Here is a 21,718-nt window from a genome sequence, read left to right on the forward strand (position 1 = left end):
CGCCACCACAGACCTGTTGCTTAAGTACAGTAATGAACAAGCGTGGGCCAGTGAGGTGGCTGAGAGGGGAAAGCACTTGCCACCAAGTCTGTTGGCTGGAGTTCAAGTCCCAGGGTCAGTGCGGTGAAAAGTGAGAAATGGCATCTGACCTTGAGACCTGTATGAGCGCACAAATATACTGAATAAATGCATAAACAAACAAACAAACAAAAACACTTAAGCAGCCATGACTTAATGACTCCCAAAAGGTTCCTAAACTGTCTAAAAAAGAAATATTGTCTAAACTCAAAACACCTGGCGTTCCTAATGCTGAAGGCAACACCAGGGTTAAGACAGAAAAAGGGCTCAGGCTAGAAAGACGTGCGAGCCGTCCAAGAGACCCACACCTGCGTCTGACCACGCTGAAGATCATCAGATGTCACTTTCTTTGGGGAGAGGCAATCCCAGGGAGAAGTCTCTCCATTACGTAGGAGGGACCTGGGGAGGCCTGACCACACCAACATGGAGGAGACTTGGTGAGGTTAGAGGGAGGTGATGTGAGGTTTAGTGGGTGACCTTTCGAGGACTGCCACCCTCCGCTTGTGGGATAACTGAGGGCACACAGCTGCTCTGTGACTGGCTACTGGCCCAGCATCTCCCCATCCTGGCTTTGTGCCTCTGAGGATGGCAAGCTTTTAGCTTGTCTGGAATTAAGGACAGCCACAAGCAGGAGTGTGGATGCCAGGCTCAGACTTGGAGTGGACATGCCTGTGCCTCAGTTTCTCAGGTGGTGAAGGGTAGTGTCTTGCTGTTCATGCTCCTCCTCCCAACAGGTCCTAGGTGTGTAAGCAGAGCTGGCTCTGGAATGATGGTGCCCCAGGAGAGGCTGCGGGAGGGCTGTAGAGAGGAGGGGCAGAAGCAAAGACCAGGTCCAGTCCCATCAACTTTCCAAAGCACCAGGAGGTCCCCAGCTGTCCTGGAACTTGCTATATAGACCAGACTAGCCTAGAACTCATAGAGATCAGCCAGCCTTTGCCTCTTGTGTGCTGGGATTAGAGGTATATGTCACCATAACCGGCTAATGTGTTTGTTTGTTGTTTTAAACTTACTAAAAAAATTTTCTAGGGGCCAGCAAAATGGCACTTGCTGCCAATCTTAACTCAAGTTAGATCCCTGAGATCTACATGGTGGAATGAAAGAACTCCTGCAAGATGTTTGCTGACCTCCACCCAAGTGCTGTGGCTGGCACACACACACACACACACACACACACACACACGCACACACGTTAAAAAAAAAATTCCAAGTAAGCACACAAGCTGATCTTAACTCCTCCCCTTTTCTAGTCCCGGCCCAATAGTCACTTCTGTCCTCTTTCCAGGGACTCAGCTCACAGGAGCTTCTGCTTAGCTGGGTGAACAAGCCTCATCTTCCACAGGCTCCCGGACCCCCTGCAAGCTGTTTCCACAGTGCCACAAAGCCTTTACTGCCAGGCTTCGGGGTGTCACCCCCATCTTGGCCTGGTGCTGGTCCCTGGCCTGTCTTGATGTTGGAGAGTGATGACCTTTACTTCCTGTTTGCAGGATTTCAGCACGGTGCATGGATGCCACAGAAGGAACAAGAGGTAGTTATTGGAAGAAGGTATAGGCTCCGTATTGACTGGGCAGCCCAAAGGTATGACAACCGAGACTTTTAGGAACAAAGTCCCAGAGGAACTTGGCAACCAAAGAGTTCTGGATTAAGTAAAAATGTCTACAGACTCTGATTCAGGAGTCATCTGATTTTTTTTTTTTCCTTTTTTGAGACAGGTTTTCTCTATGTAGCCCAGACTGTCCTGGAACTCGATTTACTGCGGGCCAGGCTGGCCTCGACACTCAGAACTCTGCCTGCCTCTGCAGCACGCCACCACCGGCCAGCAGTCATCTGATTAACAGCATTGCTTCATTTCCATTTAAAATTTTATTACTTGAAAACACTCCACAAAACAAACCGAGAAAACTTAAGACCTAAATGAACTCAGTGACAGATTATTAAGGGACTAGCTCTGCCCCCCCGAAACCACCATACATTAAAAAATTTAAAAGAAATAGAAATGCCAAGTTCAAAAATATTTATCCAAAAAAGTAAGGCATCCACTTAAAAAAAAAGATAATAATTCAAAGAGGGGGTGGGTAGAGGCTTAAGGAATGAGAAGAAAGGGATGGAGGGATGGTCCCTGGTCCTCCAGAGGCCCCACAGCCTGCCTGGACTGCACTCTGAAGGGCCATAATCAGCCTAAACCCAGCCTCTCACCAGTTAGGGGTCAGGTGAGCTAGGTGAGAAGTCAGGGGACCTGACGGGCCAGGAAAAGGCCCTGGGGTGTTCCAGTTTAAGTAGATGGAATGGGGGGGGTGGGTCCTTGGCACAGCAGACATGGAGGCTGCCAGGACAAGGCAAACACTGTTACCTTCCCGTAGAGCACAGGTCGGTAGCTCTCATGGAAGGGACTTTTCTGAGCTCTCCAAAGGGAGTGGCATTCTGTCACTGCCCTTCCATCTTGTCCCAAATGGGATGGCAGGATGGTGGTGGGATCATTTGAGTTGGGGGAGGGGAGAAGAACCAGCCTTCAGAAAACACTCCCCCAGCAACATGGTCTCCCCAGGGTGAGGGCTGAGCATCTCTGGGGAGGGGGAAGCACCCTTCCTTCCAGGGGAGGCATTTAACACCAAGTCTGTCCTGAAGGGTAGAACTAGGGAGTATTTTTAGGCTCAGTTCTTGGAGGGGAGATGACTTAAGGCTGGTTTGACTCTTAATCTCAGGCCTGAAGGGCTTGGTGATCCTTCCTGCCTGGTCCTTGAGCCAAGGTCCAGGGAAGAAAAAGCGTGAGGGTGGCTGGCAGTGCTGTGGGTGGGAAGAGCGGCTGGGATGCTCAGAGGGCCACTGCTCTTTCACATGGGGCGAGGGGGTAGCTGAGTCACTTTGCCCTTAAGAGAGAGAGAGATAGGTATCTATTTGACTGAACATAAGAAGCTTTTCTGGCTTCAGGGAGCTTTGGCACCACAAGGAGACAGGAGGCAGAAGCAGGGGCAGATCAGGGGTAGGGCGTGGCTTCTGCAGTCGCAGCCTACCCCTATGTACTCCACAAGCTTGGCTTAGAGCTGGGGATAGGGTGGTGGTCCTCCTTCTTGGTCCCTAGCTCAGTGGGGAAGAGGCATCCTGAAAGGGAAGTTTCTCAGCAGGGGGCCTAGGCTGGGCAGTGGAGTGGTAGGGGTCTAGGGTCCCTGGTGAGCGAAGAGGCATTCCTGTCTCTCTAGAGGATGGTGAGTGGTGACACTTGTGTTCGCTTTGCCTTCCCCGACCAGCCCACTGTGCTGCCACCTCCTTCCCAATTGAAGCTTCACCTGGGCTCAGAACTAGGGAGAAGAAGCAGCAGCGAACCCGGGTTTCTTAGAGGCACCGGAAGGGCATGGGCCCAGGAGGAAGAGTCCTGCAGGGTACCCATGGCACCTCCAGTCTCCTCTAACCCTTGGAGTGTCTGCAGGCCCTGGTGCACTGACCTCGACCATGGGCCTTGGGACTGGAAGCGGGTTCTTTGGGTACAGAGGTCAGTGTCTTTGTTTAGAACTTGTCACTGTGGACACCCAGGACTTGGCCCTGCCTGACAGAAGTATAGGTGTGTGTGTGTGTGTGTGTGTGTGTGTGTGTGTGTGTGTGTTAGGGGGACGTAGGCAGGGATGCAGGGCAGAGAGGATGAAGTGGGGAGTGGTCAGTTAAAGGGACGGCAATCCTCAGGGCTAGGGCTGTTCCTCTGAGTCCTGGTCCTTGACAGGAGTAGGCTGGAAGATGGGCTTGTGCTGTTCCTCCATCTCACTGGTTGCCTCCTCTGTCCCCGAGTCCCCATCCACCTTGGGATACACGACCACACACATCTTCTGACTCACTAGGGTTAGTGACTCTGTGGAAAGGAACAATACAGAAACCAGGTCAGTGCCTGTACGGAACTGGTGGATGACTGTTAGGCTGCCCCAGGTCTGTCCGTGGATGCCAGCTGGTCTTCTCTCCTTAGAGGTCTTTGAAGACATCTGCCATTCCTGGCCCTGAATGAGGAACCCTGTGGACTCAAGTGAAGGTAAACCTTGGCTTCCTGATTCTGGTAGGGCTCCCCCATTAGACTGCTCTGCATCTTCCCAAGAGGCCCCCTCTCTAGCCACTACTTACCAATGAAGTCATTGAAACACTTCGGTTTGTGTTGCCAGTAGACACCCAGGAAATAGACAGGTACTCCCGTCAGCATGATAGCCAGGCCGATGCCACATACCACTGGCTCCGACCACAGGCTGAAGATCAGCAGGAAGGCCCAGAAGAGCAAATATATGATGGGAAACAGCAGATTGATCTGTGGGACGGAAGTACCGTGAGTTATGTGGCTCTTAGAGTCTTGAGGATGAGGGCACCCTTTCTCTTCTTCATCCTCCTCCTTGAGGGCAATGGCTGAGCTCCACTCAGCCCTGTGTCCCGCACTTCGGGCTCTTATAGGTGCTCTATCAACAGATGTTGGTGAAGTCGGGCAGTGGCGCAGGGAAGTAAGGGCCTTTATTGTTCAGTTCCCTCCCAGGTGAGGTCAGATAAGACCTCATGACTCATATAAGTGCCTGTGTCAGCCAGAGAAGCCCAGGGGACTGAGAAGCCAGGAAGGGCGTTAGTGTACACTTTCAGAGGTCCTGGAGGGGGAGGAAAGAAACGATCTGGGTCTGTTTTGGCTCCTGTCTTCACATCTACTTCCAGGCCAGGCCTCATCTGGATGCACCAAATGGGTCTCAAGTTAGAATGGGTCTCGGTTAGAATGTAGACAAGCAGACAGAAGGAGATTCACTTTGGGATAGAGACATCATGTAACGAACCCTGACATTGGAGGGCTAGGGCCCACCCAGGGTGTAAGACTTAAGAGTGAGGTAAGGAAATGACGATCTCACATGCACACATGTGGCCAAGAGCCACAATGATTCAAAAATCTGCCCCACACTGGATGCAGCAGAGGAAGGGAGGGGCTCCGAGGCAGGTCCTCTCACCTTGATGGGGCGGGGGATGTCCGGCTTTTTCCAGCGAAGGACTATCTGCCCTGCAACTGTTACCCCGTAGAAGAGGTAGTTGATGAAGCCCACGTAGTTGATGAGTGTGTACATGTCACTGGTGACCAGCATCAGCAGCGTGGAGAGGCACTGGGGACGTGAGAGTGACGTGAGAGGTTAGGGGATGGTCCGCCCCTCCAGGCCAGGTGTGCTAGTTTATAGCGGACATCTCAAGATAGGGACTTCACAGCTGCCTTGAATAGCCTAGGACGGCCTGTACCTTTATTGCCAGGAACATCTCTCTGGCTTCTTTGAGACAAGGTCTCTCTCTGTAGCCCTGGTTGTCCTAGAACTTGCTCTGTAAGCCAGACTGGCCTCAAACTTAGACAGATCTATCTGCCTCTGCCTCCTGGGTGTTGGGATTAAAGGTGTGTGCCACCACGTGTGGCTCAAAGTAATTCGCGATGTTTTATCCAAGATTCAGAAGGAAAACAAAATTAATTCAAAAAATGTAATGAGGACAAGTCTTTAGGACTTCCTTTACTCCTCTCTAGAGCAGTGGTTTGCAATCTTCCTAACCTTGCACCCCTTTAACACAGTTCCTCATGCTGTGGTGACCCCCCTTCAAGGATAAAATTATTTTCATTGCTACTTCATAACTGTAGTTTTGCTACTGTTAGGGATTGTAATGTAAATGTCTGACTGCAGGGGATCTGATAAGCGACCCCTGTGGAGGTCGCCACCCGTGGCAGAGGGCTGCTGCTCGAAATGCTTCTGTTCTTTTTATACCATTTCTTCGCCATTCAAAGTGGCCTTTCCCCCACCTTCAATTCAAGAGTTTTCCTCTGTCCGTGACTTTTTTTTTTATCACGTGTGCCCTGAACTAGGTTTATTTCGATGGCCCCTTCCCAGAGGCTGACAGGGTCCAGGGCAGGAAGTGGTGGAAGGGGAGAAGGGTGAGCGTGTGCCCTGTCCAGCTGAAGCGGAGGCTCAGCGCTGTACCCTTGTGGGAGCAGGTGCCAGTGAAGTCAGGGACAAAGACATGTTTTTGTGAGACTGTGGCACCCCAAGTCTTTTCAGTCTGACTCCATCGGACAGGAGAAGGAAAATGAGCCAGCCTGAGAGTCGTGGGTGTTTAAGATCTTCTCTAATTATATCCCCTGACCTTCACAAAGCATCGCAATGGCCACACATGCTATCTCAGGCAGGGCCTACCGCAATGCAGAGCTAGAAGGGGAACAGGTATGTGTGTGCAGATGGTGTGAATCCCAACCCAGGCGAGCCACAAAGTGTGGGAAGGATCTGCGCAAGGCCAGCAGCAGCGGGGAGGGGGGGCTTACTGTGAAGAGCAGCGCTGGGATTGGGGTGCAGCGCTTCACATGGATCATGGCCAACACGCTGGGAAGGTGGCCTTCTCTGGCTCCAGCAAAGAACAGCCTGGTGAGGAGAAAAGTCGGTCAGCCTGGGATAGCCTGGGACCCACTAAGCCGAGGCTCTCTCATTCACGCCCACCTTTGGCCCCCACACTAGCACCCTCCACCAGCTGGGACCTGCCTTTGTGTGCACACTTTCCAGCCCATTAACCACAGGGCCCACGTTCCCAAATGCAGGCACAGGCAGACCAGAGGCAGCCAAGAGATAGGTGGACAGAGCCTGGGCATGTGGAGACTGAGAGTGTGAGCTTGCTGGCTCCCTCCGAATCACTCCTGTGTGTCAAGGCTCCGGGAATGGCTTCTCTGCCCTTCTTTTTTAGTTTGAGTTCTTTGAGGCCCATTCTCAAGCAGCCTATGTGGCCCTGGACTTCTCTGAAGCCAAGACAAGCCTTGAATCCCTGATCCTCCTGCCTTCATTTTCCGAATGTTGGAACTAAAGTTGGTCTCTTTACCTGACCGTATTTCTCCTTTAAATAAGAACCTTCTGACCCTTAAGGGCTATTGATTCCCTGACACACAGCTCTGGGCTTCCCTGCAAGGCTTTAAGAACATCCTCGTTGTATTCAGAGAGCAGCTGCTTCTGTGAGAGTGGAGAGGGCGGCGGACCGGAAAAGGGCAGGTGACAGCCAGGGGAAGTTCTGAGGTGTCTTCTTCGGTGTCTGTAACTGTCCACTTAGCAGTCACACTTAAACTTTGTGAACTCAAAGTTTGTACCCTCAGAACTACACTTTCTATTCCCAAGAAGACTTCTTAAAAGCAAACAGAAACAATGGAGAGGCGCTGAAAGGCTCACACGAAGGCTCTGGCGCTGAGTCAGACTGCAAATGACCTGAGTGCTTAAAATTATGAGGCTGACTAAAAAAAAAATAATTAAGATTTATCCATAAGATAGAAAATTATGAAGTAAAAAAAATTGAGTTTTTTAAGATTTTATTTCATGCGTGTGGGTGTTTGTCTGAAATGTATGTCTGTGCGCCATGCCGGTAGAGGCCAGAAGAAGCAGTCAAATCGTTACAGATGGTTGAGCCGCCGTGTGGGTGCTAGGAGTTGAATCTGGGCCATCTCTTCAGCCCTTGAAATCATGTTTCTGAAGAAAATGATTATGTGAGAACATGCTCACAATACAACATCAAGCAAAAATGCAGAATACAAAACTGTGATCCTGATGGCACATGGCTGCGAACCTGGCACACCAAGCCCGAGGTGGGGGGTTTCCAGTTTGAGGCAAGCCTTATATGAGCCCCTGTCTCACAGATGGGGACGGGGCTGGAGGGCTGGCTCTTTGGTTAAGAGCACTTTTTGTTCTTGCAGAGGACCTGAGTTCAACTCCCAGTACCTACATGGTGGTTCACAGCCACTTGCAATTCCAGTTCCAGGGGACCTGACGCCCTCTTCTGACGCTGTGGGTTCCAGGCGTGCACATAGTGCACAGACACACACTCAGGCAAAAGTCACCTACATTAAAAGGTATTTTTTCTTTTTTTAAAATTTCACTTTATCTTATATGCATTGGGGAATTACAGACAGCTGTGACTACCATGTGGGTGCTGGGAATTTGAACTCGGGTCCTCTGGAAGAGCAGCCATTGCTCTTAACCACTGAGCCATCTCTCCGGGCCTAAAAGGTAATTTTAAAAACAAAATCTAAAAAATGGGAGGGGGATTATACACCCTTAGGAGGGGAAGGAAATAGTGGAGAAGACAGAGAGAGACAGAGACATAGACTCACAGAGAGTAACATTAAAGCAGCTCTTCCCTCTCTCTCTTTATGCTTCTTCCAAACAGAACAAAACAAGACAACTGGCCACCAAAACCAGTCCTGTAACTGCCAGCAGTCCTTTACACGACAGTATTCACAATCTGTTCTCTTTAAAAGTTTCAATCTCAGTTATTTACTTATTTGTTTGTGTGTATGTTCTCTATGGCACACGTGTGGAGGTCAAACGACAGCTTGTGAAAGTCAGTTCTCCCCTTCCACCCTGCGAGTTGGGTTCCCGGGGTCAAACTCAGGTCACCAGGCTTGGCAGTAAGTTTCTTTACTTGCTAAGTCTCCGACTTTTACTTTTCTCTAGGGCAAGTGGCCCCCAATGGATGACAGGAAGGTGATAGCCTGCTGGTGCACAGGCTTTGGCTGTATGTGGCTCAGGCTCTTGGCCTTCTTGATTTGGCCTCCTGAGGGCTGAGACCAGTGGTGTGTGCCACCACTCCTGGTACAGACCAGGGATTCTAAGAGCACTGCCACTCCGTGCTTTGCATACAGGGTTGAGTGGTGCTAACAGTGGCAGCTCAGAAGTATGGGAGCTGACCGTGACTCCAAGCACCCATTAGCAGTCGTCACCATGAACTATTCAGGCCAGCTTCTCTAATTTCATGCAAACACATGCAGCCCCTCCCTTTTACCATGCTACGGTCTTTTCCAGCTACAGTCTCATGCACTAGGTTGAACCTAGGGGGCTCTATGTGTTACATCATGCACATTGCCAGGCTCTCATTCATGTCCTCCTCCATGTACAGCCAGGACCAACTGTCCAGGTCTACCAGTCCCATGTTGGGTTCATAAGCTAGGGAACAATGGAGAGTATGATCGCGCGCACAGGCGCGTGTACACACACACACACACACACACACACACTGCTTGCTCAGCAAGGACCATCCAAGTCAAACTGAGACATAAAAGAATGAAAGAGGAGGGAGGGAAGGAGGAGAGAAGGAAAGTAGTAGGTGAGCAGAGGTGGCCTGGGAAGGGAGGCCACGCCTCTGGCATCTCCTGCATGCACACACGACTATGCTGCATGCATGCAGACCACTGTGTGGCCTGCCCGAGGGACAAACCCCAAACTAAAGCGACTGTAGCCAGCCACTGTCCTCCAACAGATCCCAGGGAGCCTCATGGGTCACTGCTCTTCCACTGCTCGCCCTCTGCTAGGGCCTCCAGGTGGCCACGGCTCCTGTGTAACATGCACACGACGTTGCTAGGGGTGAGTGTGCACCCTCCGCAGGCACGGGTGATACCCACACTTTATTGCTCTGGATCCTGAAAACATGGAAGTCTCTGTCATGTCTCAGGAACTTCTCTGGGATGTGACAGGGGGCTTGGCAAACAGCTGAGTCCAGAGTCATCTTGGGAATGGGGCCGTGCTCCGAGGACATAGAAACCCTATGGGCCACACTAATGATGACCCTTTGACACCTGTACACTCAGAAGTCCACTCTAGAGACGGAAAAAAGGACATAAAGGAGGGCCTGACCCCTGGATAGGAAGAGGCAAGGCTCCATGGCCCACTCATGTTTCTGGCTTTCCAAGGAATTCTGGGTTGGGGTGGTGCCTATTGGCTTTCATTGAAAAAGTTTCCTTTCTGCTCTTCCCTACCCAGCCTTGTGGCCTCCCACAGAGTACGGAGCAGCCCTACATCCTTACAACACTCAGAGGGATCTCATCCCATGTGGAGTCTGACTCCAGACATTCATGGGAAGCCAGATCCAGAGGCTTCAAGCATAAGAATCCTTCTTGGTCCCTTTCAAAGGAGGTTTCTTTCTGGACAGTAGCAGCCAGCATCTAGGCAAGGGGGAACAGGGACTCTAGAAAAGTAGTCAAGATACTGTCCTGCTGCCAAAGCAAGCGGGCTGCCACCTGGACACCACAGAGGTCACTCTGTGAGCAGCAGACCCCCTCAGCATACCCACTGACATGCATACTCCTGCAAAGTCACCACTCAGGAGGTAGCACAGAACCCTGCTGACAGACAAGTCCATTAAATACACACAGAACAATGGACACAGGAAAGTGGCCCAGAAATGCCCTGGGCAAGCACTCACCGGGAGGAGGTGAAGAGTGAGCCATTGACTCCTCCAAATGTGGACAGGGCAACGGAGATGGGCATGATCCAGGCCATGACCCCCAGAAGCTTCTCTCCAAAAGTCTGGGAAAGAAAACAAGAAGTGAGTGGCAAGAGAGAAGTAAGCTGTCCCAGCTTGCTCCTCACTTCTGGAGTGCCTGTCTCCCATCTACCTTGCTGATCCTCTCTGAGAGCCAGGGTCCAGACTACCAGGCTGCAGGGACAGCTACACATCAGGACCACATGCTGTGGGCTAATTAGCTGAGGGGGCCAGAGTATGGCGGTGATAACAGTAATGAACTAACACTCATCCTCCATTACAAATGAAGAAATTGAGGCATTTAGTGATCCTACACAGGGGCAACGGAGGGGCCGAGATTGGAAGCCATTTGCTGAAAGTCCAGTATGTGCACTACAGATTCTCTGTACACGGAGATACACTGATGAATCAGATCTGGATTTACATCCTAGTTCCACCTTGAACAGCTTGAACAGGCTTATAACATGCATGTGTGTGTGTGTGTGTGTGTGTGTGTGTGTGTGTGTGTGTGTGCACGCACATGGCGGATCAAGTGCAGGATCTGGCTTGTGCTAGGCAAGTGTTCCACCACTGAGATAATTCTCTCTCAGCCCTGGCTTTGTTAATTTTGAGCCTCAGTTTCCCATCTGCAAAAGAGGAATGAACCCGAGGCAGAGTCTCTAAATTCACAGAAGCAGGTTCTGCTGGTAGGAAAATAAAGACTGGCTAGTTTCTTTAGCTGAGAAAGAAGTGGCTGTGAACTTGTAGGTGCATCTTCATGTACATATACATGTATATATACAGTTTAGGGGTCCAGCCTTCTCTGGAGTCTCTGAGACAGATGTATGGTACGAGCCTGGAAGGTGAGATCTAGAACAGATGTCCTGGTGTTGTGTGTAGGGAGCTGCAGGAATTAGAAGCAGGCAGCCAGCCAGCCACAGGAGACAGCAGAGCATCTTTATCTCCAATGATGAGGCAAGTGATGAGCGTGTTTGGTCTGAAGCTAGGTGAAGGGATAGCATGGCTCCTAGGCCTACCTCAGATATCAGGTTCTCTGTGAGCTCTTTGCCCAAAGAGCAGAAATCTCTCTGATTTCTGAATTATTTACTGGTGTGTGTGTGTGTGTGTGTGTGTGTGTGTGTGTGGTGTTGGGGACAGAACATGGGACCTTGCACATGCTAGGCAAGTACTCTCCTACTGAATTACATCCTTGGCCCTTCAATACCCACTTTTCCCTGATGAGAGCCATAAGTCTGCATGATTCCCAGAGAAGGAAAGAAAGAGAGAGAATCAGTACGTCTTGGGCAAGCATCTGTCTTTGTGAAGAGCAGTCTGTCTCCTTATATAACCTGCATGCTTAAAGTACCCTAGACCAGGAGTGAGTGACCTTGTTCTATAAAACATTAGATATTTCAACACCAAAAGCCATGGCAACTGTTTTGGCCAACCCAGCCATTGGTTTGCTCCTGGGCACTTAAAGATACCCTGTCGGGGACACAAGTAGATTTGACCCTGAGGAGGTGGGATGGCTTCCAATGTCATGAGGCGCTGGATCAGGGAAAAGCATGTGGGCTAAGTAGGCAGATCTACATCAGCGCTCTGGGTCTGGGACCCAGAACCATTTCTTACCACGGCGACTGCATTTGAAGCCAGCAGCTCCTGGGGGGACATTGCAGTGACATACGCGACATTGGCAAAGACATACACAAATGTGACCAGTGGGATGGAGATGAAGATGGCTCTGGGAAGGTTCCTGTAGAGGGAGAGGAGATGAGAGGGAAGCCCGGACGAGGAGTGTGTTCTGCCAGGGGACCACAGGAGTCTAGACCTACAGCTTCTTGGCCTTTCCTCTCTTTGGGAGGCAGGCTTTGACTCAGGTGGGGTAGGATAATTTGGAGGAAATGCAACAGCTTAGGCTAGCTACTTATCGCTTCTTATCACTCAGATCTGGACCATGCACCCTTTCTGCTGTCTTAAAACACAAGGCTGGGCCTGGCTCCGAACAGATACAATGCCAAGACTTCTCAGGACAGCTCCTCCGTACAGCAGTCACACTGGCCTGTATAGCTTTCTGACTTTTTTCTTCTTTTTTGGTTTTTCAAGACAGGGTTTCTCTGTTTCTCAGCTGTCTTGGAACTCACTCTGTAGACCAGGCTGACCTTGAACTCACTGAGATCCACCTGCCTCTGCCTCCTACACACTGGGATTAAAGGTGTGCACCACCAGCTGACCCAGCTTTCTGATTCTCTACTTGCCCTGGGACAGTCGTAGGACCCTTTCTCTTTTCTTAGCAAGGTGGACAGCAAGTGGTTCAAATTCCCGGGAAATGAACTGTTGCTTCCTGAAAGAGCAGGACGCAGCCAGGGCGGGGCAAGACGTGGATTTGCGCTCCCTTTCCCAGCGATGGGCACCGTGTGGCCCAAGGGTCACCAGAAGACCTGGATGGATGCTTTGACTCACTTGTAAGGATCCACAAGTTCCTCAGTCACGTAATTAAGAAAGTTCCAGCCTCCATAGGCAAAGGAGCCCTGGAGGAAAGCCAGAGCGATGAGGCCGATGTCAGGTTCTTGAAAATTCTCAAATGCATTCTTTGGCTCCAACCAAAAGAATTCTCCTGTGGATACAACAGGCAGGTGGCTACTCAGAGAGACGAGCCCACGCTCAGCAGCCCCTGGCTGCCTCATGCCTTGTCTCACCCTCCCCTGTGGGGATATGCCAGCTTCCTGTCTGCTCCTCAGTGAGCCCACTGTGTGAGAGAAGGAGAGCTAAGAGCAGTGGGGAGATCCAGGCCCAGAGCTTCTCAGGCCCCGGCACCTCAGAACCATGTGTCCAAACAAGGGTTCAGGTTCAAAGCACATCTCAGAATGTCCTTTATTATTTTTATATTATTTCTTTTTTCTTTTTTTTTTTTTTTTTTTTTTGAGACAGGGTTTCTCTGTAACTGTGCTGGCTATCCTGGAACTTGCTTTGTAGACCAGGCTGACCTTGTACTCAAAGATATCCTCCTGCCTCTGCCTCCCTAGTGCTGGGATGGTATGGGCTACCATGCCTGGCAGACTGTCCTTTTTTAAAAGGCAATGTTATTGGAAGGAAGGTTCATGTAAATGGGGAGGTTAGCATCAACGGCAGTTTTTTTACGACTTTCCTTGACATAAGATTTGTGTTTTTATGAAGAAAGCTTAAGGAACAACTGTCAGTCAAATGCAAGCTCACACAGAGCTCTAGTGCCCTGTCAGTCCAAGCATGTTTGCTTGCTTTGCGAATAGCCCATCACTTCCTAAGGGATATCTGGTCTCCTTCTGGGTCCTTCAGTAAAGAGCCTTTAAACTGCCTTCCCAGAATTTACCACAGTTTCTGAATACTGTGGACCCTCAAAAAACTGGCATTGGGCTGAAGAGATGGCTTAGCAGTTCAGAGCACTGGCTGGACCTGCAGAGGGCCCTGGTTTGATTCCCCTGGGTTTGGGTATACACACACACACACACACACACACACACACACACACACACACACACAGCACAGATGCCCATAGCTGCTGACTAAAAAGGGCTGAGATAAAACAGAGTAATTACTCTGTGTTATTTAGACATCCGCAGCTCAGCATTAGGACAGGAACTCAGGAGATTTGTGTGAGCAGGAGAACGAGCTGAGATCGGGTCAGGAAAAAGTCATCATCTTTGGAAAGACAGGACGTTTCCTAAGCCTAGATTCCTGGAAACAGTATGGCCTCCCACAAAGGGCTTAATGCCGCTGATGAACACGACCAGGGGGGCATCTGGCACAGACGCAGTCTGCAGGGCCTCCGCTCTGCCTTCAGAGCTGGGGGGCAGGCAGGAGGTGCTCCTGTTTGTCATCTCACTTTCTCCAAGAGGCAGTGACGCCAGAGCCCAGCAGTGCTGCGGGTCCCATGGAAACCAAATACAGATCAAATCCAATGGGAAATGTTGGCAGAGGCATGAAGAATGTAGAGCTCTTTCCCCCGGAGATTATGAGTAATACTGAAATGCATAAGATTCTCCTCTTCTGGTCTTCATTTTAAGATACTAAGAAAGCACAACAGAAAATGTTAAAAAAAAAAAAACAAAAAAAAAACAAAAAACTTCTTCCCTGGGGTTGTGCCAAAAGGGCAACTGAGTTCAGCGATCTGGGGCCCTTGCTTAGCTGTCGTGAGGAAAAGTGTGGAGGGATGGATCTTTGCAAGATGGCGTATGGGAGTGGAGGTGGGGGTGTCCCTAACCCTGAAAACACTTTCTCATCTCCTTTGTCAAGCAAATGGACAACAGAAGTCAGTCTAAGTCACAGCCAGGAAACCTCCGGATGCGTGCAGGCAAAGGGTGGGTGAGGAGTTGTGCAGAGCCCAGTGGTCCCCACGACATTACCTTTGCATATCTGCACGACGCCCATGATAATGATCAGGGCCAGGGCCAGGAGCTTCCCAGCTGTGAAGATGTCTTGAACCCGGGTGGCCCAGCGAACACTGGAGCAGTTGACCCAAGTCAGCAGCACTGAAACGACAGCACCAGATACGCCCTCAGAGTCTGCAGGACACACTGCCTCCCGACCTCACACCCACAGCCCCGGTGAGCAGAGACTCTGGCTCGGTTAACAGGTTACAATGGGGATTACATGCCCCAAATTAGGGCTTGGTCAGAGCATTCGTTCCCGTCCAGGGCTAGAAGCCAGATAGGCAGAGACGTGTGGGCTCTGACTCAGGAGACTTGTTCACCATCAGGGTACAGAATGGACTTCGGATTCCAGTTATCATCTGTTCATGGGGAAACGTCCAGCCGCTAGTATAATCTTGGATATTGCCTTCCTGAGTCAGGTTTTGGGGCAGCAGAAGGTTAAGGACTTTTGATGCTTAGGTCATTCAAGTACGAAATTCACCTTACAGCAACAAGCAGCAGCAACAGAAATTTGTGCCCTCCTGCCTTAGCCTCCTCTTGAAGTGTCCGAGGTACAGGTTTGTGCCACCACATCCACCTCAGAATCCACCTTCTTCAAGAGTACATTTTGATGAGATTGGACAAATGAATTGTGAGCCATTATCACACTCGGTATCCCAACGTTCTAAAAATGTGCCTGTGTGTCCTGCCTCCTTGGATCACTTGTCCTCTCCCCCCACCAAGGGTGACCACTAATCCGAGTTCTGCTCCAAAATGTCACACAAAGGGAATTCTAGAATACGTCGGCTTTTGGATCTGACTTCTTACACTGAGAGCTACTAATTTTGTTATATATTAACAGTTTGTTTTCACTGTGAGGTACTATTTATTTCTTATCTAGCTACAAGGTTGTTTTTTTCCATTCTGACGGCTACTCAGGTCCTGCCAGTTTTGGGGTGATTATATATCTAAAGCTATCTACAAAGAAACGCGGTATGGAGGCCAGGCCTGTAGTCTGGCCTGGGTAAGGACACAGAAGCACTGTTGAGAGTTCGAGGCCAGTCTGGGTTACATAAAGAATTTGGGCTAGCCTGGGCTACAGTATGGCACCCTGTTTCAGAACACTAAACTCTATCAACTGACCCCTCCAAGACCCCCAAACTTGCAAAGATCTGGACATGGTGGCATATAATTTTATATATATATATATAGGAGAATATAATTTTAGCCAAAGAGAAAGGTAAACTCTAGGCATTTGTCATCTTTCTACCTAAAAATCAGAAAACAGTAGAGACAAACTGTTGAACAGGCAGTTTCCCTGGACTGGGATGAAAATGGTTCTATCTGTCTGGCTATCTATCTATCTATCTATCTATTTTTCCCGAGACAGGGTTTCTCTGTGAAACAGTCCTGGCTGTCCTGGAACTCACTCCGTAGACCAGGCTGGCCTCGACCTCACAGAGATCCGCCTGCCTCTGCCTCCTGGGTGCTGGGATTAAAGGTGCACACAACCACGCCTGGCTAAAGCAAGATTCTTAATTTCCAGAGTGTTGCAAACAATTTGCTGAGAACAAAGGGGAAAAGAATCTTTCTGGCTCTCCTTTTCCTGAAACACTGGTCAGGGTACTCTCTAGTGCTCAGAAGTTGCCCACAGCACCGTGAAAGCAAGAGGCCACTTCTGCCTTTCATGGCTCACTTGAACGCTACGCCACAGCGACACCTTGTCCGCAAGTGCGTTCTAACTGCACTAGATCCTTGGGGACGCGTCCACAATGCAGGAAGGCCCTGCTTCACTAGCTATCTGTGATCTTCTTCCCTGATTGTCTGGGACCGGCAAACTCCTCCTACCTTCCCAGATCTACCTGTTCCGGTACTTTGTCATTTTATTGATTCCTCGACAACATGCCCTCACGGTAAGCTATAGCAGCCACATCTTACAGACAAGGTGCAAGGTTTGTCCTTCCTGGAGGGAGCAGTCCGACACCGTTTTGCTTATATCTCATTGTGGTACCTAGTCATATTAAAGTTATCTGAGGCAGGGGGACTGCTCTGAGTTCAAGGCTGCACCAGAGTACATATCAAGTACTGGGTTAGCCAGGGCTGCATTTAAAATTCTGTTTTTGAAATATATATATATATTATATATTATAATATATAAATATAAATTATATAAATATAAATATATAAAATTATATATATTGTATATATAATTTGTTTCTTTTATCTTTTTTACATCTTTAACTCCCAAGCATATTATCAGTGCTTACAAATAGCAGATGAACAACAAATATTTAATAAAGGAAAAAAATGCCATGATCCATTCGTTCTCCAATCTCTCTCTGAATTCCACAGCCCATACCATTCTCCCCTATTCCCTTAGAATTTCATTAATCAGGGAGACAATCCCTAGTTGTTTTCATAGAGTTGAAAGAGTAAGGGAAAGACTGACTTTTGAGAGTAGAAACTCTTGATTCCTCATGCACGAGCTATTAGTCAGGTTGCTACCGTAGCTGAAGAATCAAAACATGTTCCTGGAAGAAGGATTTTAAGAGCCTGAACAGGGAGAACATTTTGTAAATACTTGAATGTTCCAGATGGACAGAGAGCTTGATGAATACACGTTTGGTTATCTTACTCAATTCAGTAAGGATTTCAGGATCACGTGCCTGGTGACAATCCAACCCGAATCACTCTCAACATCTTGGCCATGACCTCTTCTTCTCCCCAGGGCCCTGAGAAACACTGGGTACAAGGCCAGGTGTCCCGTACCCAGCAATCCGGGCAGCAACAGCAGCCGTGACTGAAGGGTGAAGGAGACTGGCTTTTTCAAAGAAGACTAGAAAGCAAAACACATGGGGCTAAGGGATGGGTGAGGATTTACAAAGTAAGGGCTTGCTCCTTGACCCCTCAACCTCCCCAGAACAAAACTATCTTCCACCAAGGGGTGGCGAAGGCGGACCGGGAGGGAGAAGACAGGAAAGTACTTGAGGGAAGGGAGAGCAAGACAAACCCACAGGAGCGCCTCCTGCTAAGAGGGGGAATCGTTCCCTACGTGCTGGGACAGAAAACATAAAATCCTCTTTACAAGACTCGGGGAGGCTGAGGTGACTGAAGGACGGGTGTTTTGTCAGGTAGTCTTGTTAATGACTTCTGCTACCGCCAGCCTTCAGGAGAACTCAGACCCTGACTAATGTTTAACCGTTGAGAAGTAAGACAACTGCTGAGGAACAGGGTTGGGCGGACTGCCTGTGCCCCCTAATCTCTCAGAACAATGCTGCAGGTCCAAGGCCTACCCTTCACAGCACGTGACTGAGAGAAGAGAGGGACTTTGAGTCTCCTGGTACAGCCGACAGCTTCCCTCACAGCAGCTGAAACTTGAGCCTCAACCAGAGAGGAAAGGTCAGAGAGTGAAGGCAGTGCTGACTGGGTGTTTGCCAAGGCCTTCCTGCAGAGAAGGCCTGGTGCAGCCCATCTGCCTTCCAGCACCCCTTCCTGCTGCCAATGACTATGTTCTCTCTGTCTCTGTGCAACTAGACCCTGAATTCTGCCCACCTGGAAGCTAGGGACTTCAGGAAAGCCACATGTAGATGTGACCAGTTGCACTATAGCCTGAAACGTAACAGTTTCTACCCCCCCCCCACCTCTCTACACAGGGTCTACCATGGCCAGGTAAACCAGTATGCAAATGAGCCGAGAGAAAGCTAGACACCATGCTGTGAGCTTGTCATCCCAGCACTCAGAAGGCTGAGGTCAGCCTACATGAGTCTGAGTCTAGCTTTGGCTGCTTAGTGAGTTCCAGGTCAGCCTGAACTAGAGAGATTTTGTCTTAACTACCTCCCTCAACACTCTAGCTCCCCAATTCAAAACCAAACAAAAAAGGTGAGCACAAAACAATGTGTTGAGAGCAGAGCTAGTACGGGACGCAGCCTCGCAGACACTTGAGTTTAGGACTTCTGACCTCCAAGACCGTAAGACAACAAATTATGTTGTGGGATATTTGTACACTGTGTGAAAATATGTTGCTGTGATTGGTGTGATAAAAAGCTGAACAGCCAATAGCTAGGCAGGAGGTAGAGGCCGGATTTCCCGGGAGAGAAAGAAGAGGAGGAGGAATCTAGGGATGCATGAGAAGTCAGGAGACATGAGAGGGGACAGGAGGGGCAAGATGAAAGTGAGCTAATGCTGCATGGCAGAAGAGTGCTTAAAAATATGGGTTAACCTAAGTTATAAGAGCTAGTTGAGACAAGCCTAAGCTAAGGTCAAGCTTCCATAATTAATAACAAGTCTCCAGGTCATTATTTGCAGGCTGGTGGCCGATGAGAAACTGCTACAAAACTGTGCTGTCTGAAGCCACTTGAGATTGTGGTGGTTTAACAAAGGAGCAGTAAAAGGAACCCAGGGACAGACACTGTGCAGAAGCAGCAGAAAGCAGGACCTGGCTTCCGCAAGAGAAGCTTTGAGAGAGCGACTGGGTGGAGCTGGGGTGTGGTTCCGTGGTGGAGTGTGCACTTACCATGTGCCCTGGGGTCAAACCCCAGCACCAAAACAGAGACACTATAGGGAGCAGCAGGGTAATATGCACCCAGGCTCCAGAGTCCAACAGGAAGAGGAGGTCTCTCTAAACGTGGACTCGTGAAGCTGAGGTCAGCAGTGCGCTGATGCCGTTGGCTCACTTCCGTACGGCAAGATGACATTCCAGCTCTTCTGGTTGCCCAACCAAGCTGGGACCCCACAACTAGGGCAACACCCTCTGCTCTTCCTCTCTGGGTGACTGTCTTGCCATGGACAAGAGTGGCTTCCTTCTTCTGAGAGAAACCCACAGCACAGGACAATAGTCCTCCTCCATCTAATCCCATTGGAATCCTCCAAATTCCTCCGTATTCCAGGTAGCTATAGGTTCACATGGACAACCCTGCCCCCCAAACAAAACAAAAACAAAGACCACAGGTCCAACGTCTAGCAAGGCAAGTGGGTACAGGATACCAGGATGATCCCAGGCACGATCCCTTTGTTCTTCATCCCCTTGCTTGCCTGTTTGGAGACAGGGTTTCATACATCCTAGGCTGGCCTCCAACTCTATATACAGTTGTGGGTGAATCTGAACTGCCAATCCTCCTGCCTCCATCTCCCAGTGCTGGGATTGCAAGTGTGCACCTTCATGCCTGGCTTGTCCCCATTGTTTTGTGGGTCTCCTTATTTATCAGAGGTCATGAGAGGAGGTAAGAGGGAAAGCCAAGAGGCCGAGGCTGGGGCTCAATGGTAGAGTGGTTCTTTGCCTATGTGAGGCCCTGGATTCGGTACCCAGTGCTGAGGAAAAAAAAACACCCAAGAGATGATTTCAAGAGCCCGGTGACTGATTTCATTCCTCAGGGAAGAGGTAGGAAGACGTCATATAGTCGGTTGTAGACACCAGACACACTTTGACAGAACCCATTCTGTGATTTCTCTAGGCTTAATTCGGTAGGCGGTAAGACACATGAGGTTTAGGGCAGACAGGGAGCATTTGTAGGGGGTGGAGTCGTTGATAGATTATAAACTATAAATAAGAGGCAATTTAGAATTCACCTCTTGAGATCATTTGAAATAAAACACAGTGGTCAGTAGTATAAACTAATCTTCATTTAGAATGTTCTAAAAATAGATTAGGGAGCTGTGATGTTGCTTGGGATTCCTCAGAATATTCAGTCAGGGCTATGCCTGCCACGCTCACTTCTGGTCAGAGGAAGACCGGGCGAGTTTGAGTGTCGGCCGAGGGCACAACGAGTAAGTAGAACTCAGAATGGCTGGTGTAAAGAGTGAAGAGGTCAGGAGGGGGAGGGTATTAGAAACTTAGAGGGAAGGAGATAGGAATGTTCCCTCAGAGAGATGTGGCAGTTTTAACTCCCACAGGACTTTATAACTTGAAGTACGCACAGCTACTGTATCTGCTCTGTGTCTAAAAACAGTCCATTGCATCCTGCGAAGATATCTTGTAATCTGTGTGTACTGTCTAAAACTTTAGATGGTTAATTAAAAAATGTTTGTAAACATAAACTCAAAAAGAGAATGTGAGCCAGACTTGGTGCTACAGGTCTGTAATCCCAGCTTCATGGGAGACCGCGGCAGAAGGATGCCAGTTCAAAGCCTGCATGGACTACAAGAATGGGTTCGAAGCCAGCTTGGGCAACTCGGTAAGACCCTATCTTAAAAAAGTAAAGAAGGCTACAGTTCTAATTCATGGCAGAGCATTTGCCTCCCATACACTAAGTCCTAGATCCACCTACTGAAAATGAAGGCTGGCGCCATGTGATTTTCTCAGGATCACTGTGGCAGAGCAGCCAGAGGCTGACTTAAGTAGCTGAGAAAGGAGGTGGTACAGGAAGTTGTGGGCTGCCTGACATGGGTGCGAGGAATCAACCCAGGTGCCATCTCTCCAGCTCCATAGAGTGGGTTTTAAAGAGGTTGTATCAGGTCAGTGGGATGGATCAAGGGATAAAGGTGCACACACATACACTCATTTCTTTACAAGAGAGGCCACACCACACACCAGGTAACGCTACGCACTGTTGCCTTGTTTGTTTGACTGACCCCTGGTACTTCTTCCTGTGTTCCCAACTTTGCTCCCTTCATTCCTGCTTCTTCTCAACTCCCAACCGGTTTCTTCTTTCTCATGCTCGTCCTCTACAACTCACCCACCCTGGGGCCTTTGAACCCAAGCTATCTAGACACATGGGACAAGAGACTTCAGGATGGAGCAGGGGCTGTGGAGCTAGTGGACGGAAGACTGGACCAGAAGCCAAGATGCTCAACGGTGCCTCAGCCTCCAGAAATGGAGGACAGTGAAACAAATGGCTAGTTCTTATGCTCTTATGCTAAGAGGGAATGCCCCACAGACAGCTGCTGCTGCTGACCTCCTCAGGGCCAGCAGAGAAGCCATCCGTCCACACAGCCATTAGTGACCCTGCTAGGCAGTAGCTAATGAGATCCCAGAGCATGTTCTGAGTGAAGGAGACAGGGTTTCTTTGTGTAGCCTTTGATGT

At 49.5% G+C, this 21,718-nt stretch overlaps 1 protein-coding gene across 3 annotated transcripts in view; it reads right to left on the minus strand.

The window, feature by feature from the left end:
• Window positions 1-1,919: 1,919 nt before the first annotated feature.
• The window catches only part of Slc7a8 (solute carrier family 7 member 8), a 56,589-nt gene continuing 36,790 nt past the window's right edge, over window positions 1,920-21,718 (minus strand). For all 3 annotated transcript variants that reach the window (XM_048444818.3, XM_048444811.3, XM_085698520.2), the window contains 8 exons: window positions 14,694-14,819; window positions 12,775-12,928; window positions 11,944-12,067; window positions 10,276-10,379; window positions 6,368-6,464; window positions 5,028-5,177; window positions 4,177-4,354; window positions 1,920-3,913 (listed from right to left, as the gene is read on the minus strand). In XM_048444818.3, the coding sequence (XP_048300775.3) occupies window positions 3,753-3,913; window positions 4,177-4,354; window positions 5,028-5,177; window positions 6,368-6,464; window positions 10,276-10,379; window positions 11,944-12,067; window positions 12,775-12,928; window positions 14,694-14,819 (1,094 nt within the window). In that variant the 3' untranslated portion in view covers window positions 1,920-3,752. The remainder of the gene's footprint in view (window positions 3,914-4,176; window positions 4,355-5,027; window positions 5,178-6,367; window positions 6,465-10,275; window positions 10,380-11,943; window positions 12,068-12,774; window positions 12,929-14,693; window positions 14,820-21,718) is intronic.

Source organism: Myodes glareolus, chromosome 12 (assembly GCF_982192425.1).
Source record: "Myodes glareolus chromosome 12, mMyoGla1.1, whole genome shotgun sequence".
Taxonomy (NCBI): domain Eukaryota; kingdom Metazoa; phylum Chordata; class Mammalia; order Rodentia; family Cricetidae; genus Myodes; species Myodes glareolus.